Source organism: Armigeres subalbatus, chromosome 3 (assembly GCF_024139115.2).
Source record: "Armigeres subalbatus isolate Guangzhou_Male chromosome 3, GZ_Asu_2, whole genome shotgun sequence".
In the NCBI taxonomy this organism is placed as follows: Eukaryota; Metazoa; Arthropoda; class Insecta; order Diptera; family Culicidae; genus Armigeres; species Armigeres subalbatus.
The window spans coordinates 224,011,947-224,027,067 of NC_085141.1; the positions used below are offsets into that span (position 1 = coordinate 224,011,947).

Consider the following 15,121-nt stretch of genomic DNA (forward strand, 5'->3'; position numbering starts at 1 on the left):
TTTTGAAAATTCCTCCAAAAATACGAATTTTTTACATCCTTTAGAAGTATCATCCAAAAAATCTCCCAGGAGTTCTTTCGAGAACTAATCTCAAAATAATGATTTATTTGGAAGATCCTACAGAAATTCCTTCGTAAATGATAAAACGCTTCTTTTCACATATCGGAATAACCAGCAAATGTTCAATACATCTACAACTGTATATTTTTATTGGTCAAAACTAGCTGATCCGTCGAACTTCGTCACGCCCAAAATTGGCATGGAAAAGAAAAAAGAGTTTGGATGTTTACAATTCGATTTCATTTGGCCCATTCTTTCTATCTTTCTCTAGAGAGACGATGAAGTATTCTGAAGGGGATAATGTAATCACAGAGCAAACTTCAAGACTACTTTTGCTTTTTATTATGCCAAATTCGGTTCGATTTGCTTGGCTAACTCTCGAGTTTTGCCCAAATTTTTGTTTCATATGTATGGAAGTCTCGTCTTCCTGATAAAAGAGGGGTCTCGGGATACCACATAAACATTTCCTGTCTTTAAAAACAAACACATGCCAAATTTGGTTCCATTTACTTGGTCAATTATCGAGTTGTGCATAACTGTGTATTTCATTTGTAAGGGAAGCTACCCTTTCCAGAAAAAGGAGGGATCCCAAACCACCACAGAAACATGTTTTGCCTTCAAACACCTCCATATGCCAAATTAGGTTCGAGTTCAGTACTTTTAGAGTATATATGGGTCAGTCGGACAGATATTAATTAGTATGTTTAAGGAAGAAGAAGATTGTGGATTATGAGGCCGTCTTTTAGGTCATTTCCTTCTTTTGAGGGTGTTTCACTAATGATGTTTTGATCACCGTCCTGGATTAGTTAATGGATAATTTGACGATTTTAGACTGCCTTTGCAAAATTCCTTTAAAGAAAACAATTCCTTCAAAGAAATTTGGTTTCTCTCCTCTGCAAATCTAAATTTCGGCTCCTCACTTTGAGAAAAAAAAAAGTAGAATGGGCCTTGAAGAATGCATGTGGATTGTTGGATTTTTTTAGCACATTCATTTGTTGTGAAAAACGGAATTTAATTAAGTATGTAGGGTAACCGTACCCTTAGTGGAGGTAGTGGAGTTTTAATGAGATTTATCATATTCATATAGTTTACGATGGTTTTAGTTGATGCGTCGTGCTTTAAATATCCTGTTAAATGCAACATATCTTAAGATTTCGCTTGAAAAACTATTGAAAACAATTATTTTCCTTAACAAAATTGACTCCCTTGCACCTATAGTGGTGCAACTGCACCAATAGTGGCAAGTCTCATAAGAAACCAATAATGGAGAAACTATGGGAAACAAAATTAATTTTTACCGCCACTAAAGGAACAGTGTACCCATAGTGGTGCAAGCAATATTTGGTTATTTTTTCTGTTAAATCACATATATCTCATTTTTGTTAGCAAATTTATTAGTTTATCTGTTGACTAAGATATTAAAGCAGTAAATTTCCCATAATTATCAATTTTAAAAAAATATTTTCTTTTGTGGATCTACTAATACCTCCACTATTGGTACCGTTACCCTATTTCCATAGAAACTTGGTTTCTCTGTTCTTCAAAACTGAATTTCGGCTCCTCACTTTGAGAATAAAGTTTGCATTTCATAGAATGGGCCTTGTAGAATGCATGTGGGTTGTTGGATTTTATTTGGAACATACTATTATTGTGAAAAACGGAATTAGATTCACTAAAGTGCGTATTTTCGTAGAAATTTGGTTTCTCTGGTCTGCAAAGCTGAATGTCAGCATCTCACTGTGTGAACAAAGTTTGAATATCATAGGATGGGCCTTGGAGAATGCACAAGAGTTGCGCAAAATAAAATTCAATAACTCATATGCAAGGCACATTCTATGAAATGCAAACTTACGAAAATACGTAGTTTTGTGAATTTAATTCCGTTTGGGGCGAATCAAATATGACGTCCACTACTTTTAAAGATTTGTAGACCCCTCCCTTCCCCCTTTGTCACGCTTTTTGTATACCTTGTACACTCTGAAATAAATGTATGCTAACCGCGTTTTTGCTGGTTGGCCCTCGATTCTTTTATGTGCAGTTTATACTCAATTAGTATAACCTCCGTATCCTCTCTGTACAAATTTTTAATCTTAAATAGATTACTTTTCAAAGCTAGCTTAGTATAAACTTTGCAAATATGAAAAATGATTTGTTTGTATGTTATTACATGTTTAGTCTATTTCGGAGTGTATGTGTGCTGTCACAAAATCTTAGACCCTCTGTCCTAAAAAAACTGTGACCTTTTTTTGAACGACCCCTTTTTCACAATCAATGTACGTGCCAAATAAAATCCAGCAGTCCACATGAATTCTGGAAAATCTATTCTATGAAATTCAAATGTTATTATCGAATTGAAAAGCCGACATAGAGCTTTGTAGAGTAAATAAACCAAATTTCTATGAAAATACGTACTTTTGTGAATTAAATTCCGATTTTTTCACAACAAATGTACGTACAAAATGAAATCCAACAAACAATAAGCATTCTGCAAGACTCATTCTACGATATTCAAACTTTATTCTCAAAGTGAGAAGCCAAAATTTAACTTTGCCGAGCAAAGGAACCAAATTTTTACGAAAATACGTACTTTTATGAATTAATGAATTAAATTACGTTTCTCACAACAAATGAATGTGCCAAATAAAATACAACAACCCACATGCATTCTACAAGGCCTCTTCTACGAAATTCAAACTTTATTCTTAAAGGGAGCAGCCGAAATTCAGCTTTGCATAGCAGAGAAACCAAATTTCTATGAAAATACGTACTTTTGTGAATTCATTTCCGTTTTCTACAATAAATGTATGTCCCATATAGAATTCAATAACTATATGCATTCTGCAAGGTCTATTCAATAAAAAAAACACCATTGAGCTTTGCATTGCAAATAAACCAAATTTCTATAAAATACGTACTTTGTGGATTAAATTCCGTTTTTCACAACCAATGTAAGTTATAAATAAAATTCAATAACCCATATGCATCCTACGATGCCCATGCTATGGAATGAAAACTTTATTTTCGAAGTGAGAAGCCGAAATTCAGCTTAGCAGAAGTGAAGAGAAACCAAATTTCTATGAAAATATGAACTTTTGTGAAATAAATTTAGTTTTTCACAACAACTTATTTGGATCGATCATGTACGAATTCAAACCTTATTCTCAAAATTAGAAACCGAGAACCAGCTTTACAGAACAGAGCAACCAATTTTCCATGAGAATACGTAGCTTTGCGAATTAAAACTCGTTTTTTTTTTCTCAAAAACTGGACGTGTTACAAAAATTTAAATACATGACTGAATTCAGCGAATTCACGTACACTAAAATAGTTGAAGGGAATGAAACAGGCCACCAAATTCGTCCGATAATGAACAACGGGATCCTTTACGGTTTAGTAGAAACTAAGGGCCCCGCGGACCGAACCGAGTGCTGAACGTATAAGCAGTTCAAAAAGAAAAGATCCTAAGGGACAGATTGTTGATAATATCGGATATCGGGTTTTGCTGCACTCCTTGAATAAACTGGACGGTTCAATGTTCCATCTAGCTTCTGCTAGGAGAGAATGTCAAGGGCGATTCTCTACTGATATTCAGAAATGGCTATATCGGGCACCGTACCACCTATTTTGCAGTTTATTTACATTTGTTTTTAGAGGGAGTCAGACCAAGCATTACGGTTCATACAAAAAAAAATCAATCATCCATACAAAAAGTGTTACGAGGGGGAGATAGGAGTCCAAAATTGTAACCAGACAATTTCAACCTTATAAACCTTGAGCTTGATTTAGATCAAGCTTTTGACACCACATGAAACCAGCTATAATTTTGCAACAATACTTTGTACTGGACCCTCCAAAGTCTTAACTCCTGTATCGTCTAAGGATTTGTAATCCTAATGCTTTATAGTAGAAATAATAATTTCAGTGAATGTTTTGTAGATAATTCTTATACCTCGAGGACTCGCACCGCTGTAAAAAGTACAATACTAGCAAAAAAGCACGTTTGTCGTAAACAATGGAGGCGAGACTACATGAGTGATTTAGGACTAAGCGCGTCCCGAATCCGCATTCTAAGTAAAACGCCATGTCCATCACATATGCAAAGTGAAACGTCACGAAATTAAGGACAACACACATACCAATTCGAGTAAACTGAAGTCGGCCTTCCCAAAAACCTCGTTAAAACGACTTCTTCTTCTTCTTCTTCTTGGTATTGCATCCCCCACTGGGATATTGCCGCTTCGCAGCTTAGTGTTCATTAAGCACTTCCTCAGTTATTAACTGCGAGGTTTCTAAGCCACGTTACCATTGCATTGGTATGTCATAAGGCTAACATGATGATACTTTTATGCCCAGGGAAGTCGAGACAATACCGAAAATTGCCTTGATCGGCACCGGGAATCGAACCCAGCCACCCTCAGCATGGTCTTACTGATAGGCTAAGGAGGGCCCCCAAAACAACGACACCCCAAGGCAAAAACAACCTTTTGGCCTTTTTTGCGGTGTATCAGACCTATTTTTAATAATGTTTACTGCTGGATTGGTAGTTCGAGATCCGAGCTACATGCGCTGTAGTGAAAACTTTTAAAAAACTAGTTTCGACTACAGTGAACTCTCCCTAACTCGATATTCTGTAACTCGATATTTTCTCTAACTCGATGAAATTCAAAGTCCCTTGAATCTAGCATACTGCGCTCCCTCCGTAAGTCGATATCTCCCTTACTCGATATTCCCTAAGTCGAAGTAATTTTTCAAAGCATTTTCACCTCTCTAACTCGATGTTGTCAGAAACATGCACGACGTAGGACGTAGTTTGAAGTGAAAAGTGATAAGCGAGAAGTGAGAAATGAGAAGTGAGAGCGGAAAAGTTAGAAGTGAGAAATTAGAAGTGAGAGATGGAAAGTGAGAAGTTAGAAATGAGAAGTGGGAAATGAGAAGTGAGAAGTTTGAAGTAAGAAGTAAGAACTAAGTAGTGGGAAGAGAAAAACACAAAGTGAGAAGTGAGAAATTTGGAGTGCGAGAAGTGAGAAATAAAAAGTTAGAAATAAGAGGTGAAATATGATAAGTTAGAAATGGAAAGTCAGCAGTAAGATATAAGAAGTTGCATGTGAGAAGTGAAAAGTAAAAAATGGGTAGTTATATGTGCGAAGTCAAAAGTGAGATGTGCGAAGTGAGAAATGAAAAGTAAAAAATGAGAAAGTAATGAACTCGAAGCGAGAAGTGTAAAGCGAGAAATGAGAAGTGAGAGGTGAGTAGTGGGAAGTGAGAAATGAGAGGTGAGAAGTGAGAAGTGAGAAGTAAAAAGTACGAAGCTCGAAGCAAATAGTGGGAAATGAAAAGTAAGAAGGGAAAAGTGAGAAGTGAAAATTTAGAAGTTAAAAGTGATGAGTGAGAAGTGAGAAGTGGGATATAAGAAGTTATAAATGAGAAGTAAGAAGTGAAAAATGAGTTGAGAGAAATTAGATTTGCGAAGTGAGAGGTGAAAAATTAATAGTGAGCAGTGCAAAGTGAGACGCGAGTAGTGGGAAAGGGAGATGTGAAGCAAAATGTGCGAAGAGAGAAGTCAGAAGTAAGTAGTGAGAAGTGAAAAGTGAGAAATTAGGAGTGAGAAGTAAGTTTTGAGAAGGGAGTAATAAGAAGTGAGAATTGAGGACGGAGGAACAGGAAGTGAAAAACGATATTATTTCTGTTTCCTTCTTTCTTTTCTCTTCCTTCTTCTGTTTTCCTTCTCCTATCTTATATCTCTTCACTCACTTCTCACTATTTAACATCTCGCTTCTCATCTCATAATTATCCTCTCTCCTTCTCACTCATTTCTTCTGTTTTTCTCACAACTCACATTCTTCTGGTCACTTCGCAACTATCACAACTCACTTCTCACCACTTTCTTCTCACTTCTCATTTCTCACTTTCCACTACTCACATGTTACTGCACACATCTCACTACTCAATACTCACTTCCGTTTCTCAGTACCCACTTCTCACTACTCTGTACTCATGAAAAAAATCTCATTTCTCAATTCTCAGTTCTCGCCGTTCAACATTCACTTCGAACATCTCTCTTCTCACTTCACTTAATAAAAAACACATTTTAACTGTTCGGCTAAACGGTATCGGCCAAATATAAATGTGTTCCCTATCTCGATACCTCCCTAACTCGATGGTCCCTTCAATATCGAGTAAGGGAGAGTTCACTGTATAAAATAAACGTGAAAAATCCGCGTAATAACGACCCCAGTGTGTATCCGGTGAAAAAGTGCCAGTCATTAAAATCATTATCTATTCCCAACCATTTGTTACAAACATACCGCAATTTAACAAGTCGTTCCCACTAAATTCCAACGCATTAAATCAACAGCTTTTTGATACATGATACGTTTTCATTCAATGGGACAGAATAAACCAATATCGAACCATAAATTTACATAATTATGATCACTTTTCCATAGCTTCTACAGCCGGCCTCCCAGGCATACAACACAAAACCACAAATCGTTCCACCTACAAGCGCCAATCGAATAAAAAAACAATTTTATTCAAATCAGCCTCCACCCGTACCGTATGTGCATCCGTATAATCCACTAATAAATCTTTTAATCAGCCTTCCAGACAAATCTCAGCCACGATGGCGACGCCCCACTATGTAGTAAGGTTTGCTTAATAGCGAATTAGAACAAAGAATCAATTTGAAGCTTGATTTGAAAGTGAAATGCACTTTTGTATAAAGGAGATCAGCCAAGCCCCTGCTATATATGCTAAAATTTGATGAATCATGTGGATTTGCATTATACGATACCTTTGCTATTATCCCAAATCGCTATTCTTAGATTGTAAGATCAGAATTTCCTTTCGGATCCTCCTCCGCAACGAAGGAGTGCCATGTCGATTTCAGTTCCCATCTAAATGCGAAATTTGTCAACCATTAGAAATCCAACAACGCATTTCGAGTAGATCTCATTATTTATGCAACCATCGTCTTGAGCTTTAAAACACTAAATTGCGTCTTCTATGACGTTGTCACATCTCCATGTTATTGCTTATTGATCGTTAAATGGCTTTAGTTTACTGCTGTAATCGCAACATCATCTGGTGCTATTAAGTTAAATGGTTTACGCTTCGATTTCCGACAGCGTTAGGTGGCACAAGTCGGAGCCGGACAGCCGGTGAACCGCATTAAACTACCATTCGCAGCCAGGGTACTCCTACGCTACCGCGGGCAGCCACTACAATGCTAGCCAGTCAAGTTTCACCGAAGATGTTATCGAACCAGCAACGGGTAGCCCGGCGATGAATTACGAAATGAGAAACATTGACCTTGAACTTCCTTTTGTCCACTGGTGAAGCGTTAGCTTCCTACGTCTGTTAATGACATTGCTGAAATCACAACCAGAGGTTTAATGCTGTAGGTTCTCTACAGTGATGTTTGGATTTGTAACAAATTAAATTGCGTTTCGTTTTGACCCCTTTACATTATTTCGGAATTGTTTAGTACATTTAAAATCAATAAATATCAGGTTATTGACGTTCTAAATCGAACATTTTCTACCAAAAATATTCTCTTCTTCCTAAAACGTTTAATAACTTTTAATCGGAATTGATACAATTCCCAAAGAGCGCAAAGTCGTTTTACTAATTTCTTTCTTCATCTTTGTTTTCTTCCAGGTGACATCACTCAGAAAGGATACGAAAAGAAGCGAACGCGACTGCTGCAGCCATATCTAGCAAAAAATGCACAACAAGGTAATGCATCCTGTCGGAGACGTTCAGACCACATCTGTATGTGGATCTTTAGTGCGTAAGAAAACCTTTAGTTATAAGTCAATCATCGCGGATAAAGTAGGTCATCTTAAAAATAACCCAACAACAGAGGCGGGTCGTCACAGCAGTGCGTCGAAAGTGCAATCAATTCATGGTAACGGCATAAACATTCCAACTTATTGTTCGGAATTTGATCTCGCGTCGCAGGTTTTCTCTCTCTGTTTCTTCGTCTCTGATGTTGTTGGAGAACCTTATCCAGGAAAAGGAAAACACGACAATCGTTCCGCGGACAGATCGATGTGCCCCGCGAGCTGCACCACACATTTTCGATGTTCATTCACTCGTTCTCGCCTTATTCGGTATCAACCAGCTCAACGCTTGCATGGGTTTGATGGTGAATCACAATATTTCTGAACGGTTCAATGGAGCTCATGCTACGCAATTTATTGTTCAGGCAGTTTTTTGTCATATGAATTGATAAAATTGAATTATTGAATGGATTTCGTTGTGCATAATTTGCAGCTGGAATGCACTGGAAGATGATAATATAGATCGTCGACTATATGCTCTATCAACGAAATACATGTTACGAAAAGCAGCTGTTTAAACAGAAAATTGAATTTGGGTTTCTTCTGTGGTTAAATAAGTTGATATTATTTAGGACAGACACAAACATATCCCTTATCTTGGTAAGGAGTGTACATTAGACCTATTCCTATTTTCGAAAGTATCAAACATTTAGCCGGTCAACCTAGAATCACAATTCTTATGATAAAATAAGCTAGATATTTTAGTAATATAACTAAAATTGGTATTTCGGAAGAAAATAATTTCCAAATTTCACTTTTTTTTAAATTCCTCATGAACTTTCTTTTGAAATACTTCAACTACTGGAATTTCTTCAGAACTCTTTAAGAAATTCATTCAAGATTTTTTTTTCTGGGAGTCCCTCGACCGGAAATTCTTTCTAAAAACAAAAGTATTGAGTGGTGTGCCCTTGAAAATAAGAGTTAATTTAGTTTTGGATTCTGTGATGCTTGTCCTTAATCCATTGGGAAATCCACCCATGACATCAAAAGTTCCTCAAAGAATTTATCCAGAAAATCTTCCAGGAATTGCTTCATGAAAATTGAAACCAGCCGGCTCACCGGATGGGAAGGAATCACAGGGTCGTTTGAGCAGCATCTTTCCATTCAAATTCAGTTCCTTGGCGAGGCTCATTGGCAAGGGGAACACAAGGAGAAAACAATACTTGTTCGAGTGGTTTGCAAGTGAACAACGAACCTACAAATAAGGCCTTACAACAACTATGCTCAAAAGCCGTAGAAGCAGGGTTGCAATTTAAAAGAAAATGATAAAGACAAATTTCTTCGCCAGATTTTGCCAGATTTTTAAGATGCAGCATGCCAGACTTTTCTTAAAAAGTAGTGGCAACCCTGCTTCCACCTAATATATTCCTCGAAACAATTCTATATCCTAATAACGATATTATTAGAGTTCAAAACATTTCAAGTATTTCAGAAAATTAAGATTGAATTGAATGCAATCTAAGCTCTGAATGTTTTTAAAAATTATAAATAAAATATAAATAGGGGGGATGACGACTTTGGCAGGTTTTGTTCTATTATTGTCAGGGGGGTTTTTGTTGACCAAATTTTATGAAATTTGGCCACAATATTTTTTGATATGCAAAGAATGTTTAGGCCAAATTTGAGCATAATCGGTTATAGAAAACCCCCCTGCCAATAATAGAACAAAACCTGCCAAAGCCGTCATTTCCCCTATTTATAAGAATAAATTACTTTAGTTAAGTTAATTCAATACAGTGTTCGTTTTAAAATTGAGTTTCTAAGTAACTATAAATGACGTTGAAAGCATTTTAAAATTAGATTATAAACGTAGATCGAATTAAAAAGTATTCAGATTAAAAATGGTAAGCCCACAGATATTCCAAAAATAATTTTGATAAACATATTTAAAAATTTAATTTTTGTAATAAAAAAAAAGCCGTCATAATTTTTATGAATCGTCCATAACAGAGGATTTTGATCGTTACAGATTGTTACAGATCTATGCGAAGATCGTTACAGAGCGTTACAAATCTATGCGAAGGGATAATACAATCATTTGTTGCTTGTAATGAAAAGATTTCAACAAAATTGTGCTCCTCTAAGATGAGTATCAAGAATTTACCACTTTTACGAAGGTTCCGAATCTTCATCATCATCTCCACTCAGATTCATGAGAATGGGGCACATCAATCATTTGTTATTCAGAGACTGATAGGTTTTACAAACTGTCTACTTTTACGGATGCTTTGAACATCTCGAATGACCTCCGGTGGCACCTCAGGTCCATCAAAATGAGTTTAATGATGTTTCGGATCTTCCAGAAGGACACCGGATTTTTGAATCACCAAGAAATGTGATAAGCCGTGGAAATAGACAACGATTACATATTATTGAGATTATTATTACAGAACGATGTAAGCATTTCCAGAACCCCGAAAGTAAGATAATACGTCGGGTATTGGCCCTTTAATTTTTGTTTCTTTAAAACCGATCTCTGGGAATAAGTATGGCTAAACTGCAGTCCTAAACAACATCCGCGGAACCTTCATACCTTCACTTTAATTATAAAATATTAATTTTAAAGTGTGTTTTTGGAAGCGAGTTGAAGTTGCGGTCATTTCTGCATTGTCAATGCACTGTGTAGAAATGTTTTTGCTGTAGTAGCATCCCCAACAGCACACTTGGACTTGCATTAGACGATTTTCTGTGGCTCATACACTACCGATTCTGGTCACAAAAAATCTGTCTGAAATTGGAAAAGTCTGGTATTGTGGATGGATTCTCTTTTTCTCTTTTTGGTACCAAAAAGTCTGGCAGTGCCAGATATATCTGGCATAATGGCAACCCTGGGTGGAAGCAGACTTTCTTTTAGAAGAATAAATTTTGATAAACATAGAGCAAAAGCAAACATATGGTCAAATAGAAATTTTTGATATGTGTAAAAATATTTAGATCATATTTTTAGTTAGAATCATTCAATTTAAAAAAAAATGATAAAGACAAATTTCTTCGCCAGATTTTGCCAGATTTTTAAGATGCAGCATGCCAGACTTTTCTTAAAAAGTAGTGGCAACCCTGCTTGTCAGACGACAAGCGAAAGCGGCACTCAATTTCTGATGCTGTCAGTTTGTTTCATTAGGGTGGGATATGAATTTATGACTTGTGGTGGAGCCAGCAAGATACAATTGGAACCGAACGGTTACAAAATCTTCCACGGAATTATTTGGATATGCTTACAAAAATTCCATCTTTCTGAAAGAGGAATTTCTCGGAGCCGTTCCTGTAATTTTCTGGAGAATATTTTGAAGGATTTCTGGTGGAACTAAACAAATCCGGGAGTATTTTCTTAGAAGTTTTGGGGGAAACATATTGAGAACTTTAAAAAAAAGATGCTGCTGTAATTTCGCTTAAATCCCTGGATTAATTTTTGGGAGAATTTCGTGGTCCTTTAACTTGGAAAATAAAGTTTGAGAAATTCTGGAAGAATTTACAGAGTAGTTCCTTTAGAATATTTTGGCTGAATTTCTGAACAACGGCTACAGATTAAATTCTTTCGACGATAGCAGTCGTAATAAATTACAAAAAAACGAATTTGTGACTTAAGGACTATTAACGACGAATTTTAGGATAAATTTTCGGTTTAATTTCTGGAGGATTTAATATCCGGTGGCATTTCTTTAGCATTCCTTAAATCCAGGGTAATTTCTGAAGAACTACCAAAGAATTCATAAATACATTTTCGGCGGAATTCTTGGTGGAATTCTTCGGGAAATACCTGAAGGAGTTTCCTGGTTAATTTCTGGATGCCTTTCTAGCAGAATTGGGTGTGGGGAGTAATGTATGGGAGCTTCTGTTCTTGTGTTCTTGTGGGAATTTCTGCAGGAAGTCCAGGGAGATTTTAAGGAAAAAAATCTAGGGGAGTTTTTGAGGAATTTTGTGGAATTTCTATGGGCATGAAAAAATCTACAGAAATTCTCATGTGAATTTTTTGGGTAGCTCCTGATGGAATTTCTGGACAGAGGATCTTTTAAAGAACACCCGGAGAAAATCCGGGAGGAACATGCAAAGAAAATCCAGGAGGAACCTCCGAAAAAATCTGTGGTCATCTGGAAGAACCTCCGGAGGAATTCTTGGGCGAACTTCCAGGAGAATTCCTGGAGGAACTTCCGGAGGAATTCATGGAGGAACTTTCCGAAAAATTCCTGCAGGAACTTCCGGAAGAACTTCCGGAGGAATTCCTGAAAGAACTCCTGGATGAATCCCCGTAGGAACTTCCGGAGGAATTCCTGGAGAAACTTCCGGAGGAATTCCTAGAGGAACTTACGCAAAAATTCGCGCGCCGCTGGCTGAAAATGATCTATCAAGCCGCCGACGATAAAATTTCAATCGGCGCACAGGTCTAGCTCGAGCCCATCTATAGGTCGTACAGAGCTGTCCATTAGTAGGGTCTTTGTTCCCTTCGCCATTAATGCGAATTAAACATTTCGGTGTTGTTAAGAAAATTATTTTGAATGTCTTCACTTGTCATAAGACGAGTTTGTACAATCCCATTTAATTCCACCACTTAATTGTACCTTGACAAGTCGAGTCAAGTACGAGACACTGAAAACGACCTTACTGTTGAGGTCAAAGTACGTATCTGTCAAGGTTCAATTAAGTGGTGGAATTAAATGGGATTGTACACACTCGTCTGATGACAAGTGATTTCGGTGTTGGTTGAAAAAATGCGAGTATAGTTCATTAGTACCGAATCTTTGAGTCCTACATAGTTTACTACGGTTTGGTCATTTGCAGGCGTAGGAACTGTGACTATTGTCCACTAGACCAGCAATTCTTAACCTTTTTCTTGATAGGTACCCCTTCGAACTTAAGCATTAATAGAGGTACACCTATTTTTTGCTGTAAATAAAAATAAGCTTAACTCATAACATATACACTGCCAAAAATATCTATATAAGATATATGTGTCGCTGTTATAAATTTTTGCAATAGCTCCACCCTAATATAATCGATATAGAACCACACATAAATTAAATAATTGCTAATTCGAGATCACACATAAAGTTTATTTGGATATATATTTTATTAGTAGTTCGCGTGGAGAATGGTTATGTGTGCGCTTATATACATCATAAGTTAAATCTATAGATTTTTGCCAATAAATATGTGTGGATTTTTAGTACACACTTAACTCATTTCACCGTATTCGGTAAATTTTACCGAAATCTCAACAGCTGAACTGTTCGGTAATTTATTTTACAGATTTTTTGTAATTTTTTCCATTGCTCAACTGTCAAAATCACCGAAAATCGGTTAAATTATTTACCGAAAAGTTCTGCTGTTGAGATTTCGGTAAAATTTTACCGAATTCGGCGATTTATTTTAAGTGTGTAGTGTATGAAAAGTGGACCTGTAAACTAACGGGATATATTGCAGTTTGCATTGAAACATGGATTATCGATGCAATTCGACAATCACACTTTTTTATTGGGTGTTCACAGTTGCCGAATTCATTTCTCGAATTTCACTAAATAATACTATTTTCTGAAGGAAATAATTGTGTAAACAGCATAACTGGCAACCTTGGCAACCATTTAGAAGGAGCCAATGCAAGAAGTTGCAAAATGCGAAAATGTCAAAAGAAAATGTTCAAAACAAAAGCACGTGGTTCTCACACCGTTTGCTTTCGTCTGACATTCATCGTTGTCAAAATCCATTGAAATCGACACCGTCACACTTTTGATCACAGTTTGGAACCGTCACACTTTCAAACTGTGTTGTTCGATTTAGTGTGAACAGCGCAATATGGTCCTCCATAAAGTTGGTTAAAACTTTCATAAATCCGTCATTTTATAGATCAAGCTTCCTAGGGAAGATCCATTAATTTTTTTTTTTTTTTATTTCTTTATTAAAGTGATTTTTTAAATTATATTTAAGTTCATCACTATAGAGAGAAAAAGAAGGTTAAAGGAACCTTCTTTTCGTGCCCAACCGAAGGGGTCACGCAATTGCACATTGATTACATTCTATTTTAACACATTAAAATATTGCTAATTAAAAACATGAACATAGCTACATTGAGCATTGAAGCAACTATTTTGTTTGGCGTAAGTCTATTTTAAATCTATCGGCAACCTTGTTGGATAATGATTCTCGCTACTGTCCGCTAGAGGAGCGTATAAGCGATCCACTGAACCGAAAATATTTATTGTAAAATTATGTATTCCACATGACAGGTATTTTTTTTCCTCCCTCTCTCTCTCTCTCTCTTCTCTTCGTTTCCTTTTCTTCTTACCTATCATTCGATTTCACATTGTGTTAAGTAAACATTAGAAACAGAAAAGAAAAAGGGGAACGAATGTAAAGGGAATGCTGTTAGTGTAATGGTTTAACATTTTGTTCAAGTGTGATTTCTTGCAGAAAACGATAAGAAATAATTATTCTTAACTACTAGCGATGAGGGTAAATTCATTGCGGTGGAGAATCGGTCATCAATATTGGTCCAGTCGAAACTGGCAGGCGGGCTACTCAGGCGACAACGTTAGGGCCAAACGATGACGATGATGGCGGGAAGCAGGACGACCGACGTATTAGTTCCAGCATAGACAAGATGACAATCTTCGTTCCATGAAATACTTAACTGGAACAGTTTAACATGGCTTTTTAACTCCTTTTTTAGATGCGGACGATATTGGTTGTTGAGGTTTGATCCTTTTTTGAACTTGATTTGAGTCAGTACCAGTAATATAACTATTCTGGCGCTTTGGAGGTTTCAAGACGGGTGTCTCAACAGGGGATGGAGAATCGGATCTAAGGCATTTAGATTGCGAGCTACTTTGCCGGGTTCTAACGGGCCGTGATGTGAGAATGATGTCCTTGTTGGGGCTTGAGTCCGGTGAGGTGTCACTAATCATATTGGGCATCACAATGCTGGGGGTAATCGGCTTTTCGATGGAAGGAGTTCTGACGTCCGTGACTTGTTTCATCAAAACTTGAGTTGGCACTGAAGTATGACTAGCAGCGGGAGCAGATTGGGCCGGCATTACTGCTGACAGAAAGTTGTTGACTTGATCTGCTAAAGCTGCGATTTGGGCGGATTGCGTATCGACTAATGCACGAAGTTCTTTAGGCGATGTAGTATCACTGGTTCCATTTAAAGAAGGTACAATTTTTGATTGGTTTCGATTCGACAGATCCTTACGCAGTTCGTCAATAATCCTATCCTTTTCTTCAAC

General features: G+C 36.9%; 1 protein-coding gene across 14 annotated transcripts in view; it reads left to right on the forward strand.

Moving 5' to 3' along the window:
• Nucleotides 1–15,121, forward strand: part of LOC134220273 (disco-interacting protein 2) — a 571,865-nt gene that overhangs the window by 484,965 nt on the left and 71,779 nt on the right. For all 14 annotated transcript variants that reach the window (XM_062699282.1, XM_062699284.1, XM_062699283.1 and 11 more), the window contains one exon: nt 7,720–7,797. In XM_062699282.1, the coding sequence (XP_062555266.1) occupies nt 7,720–7,797 (78 nt within the window). The remainder of the gene's footprint in view (nt 1–7,719; nt 7,798–15,121) is intronic.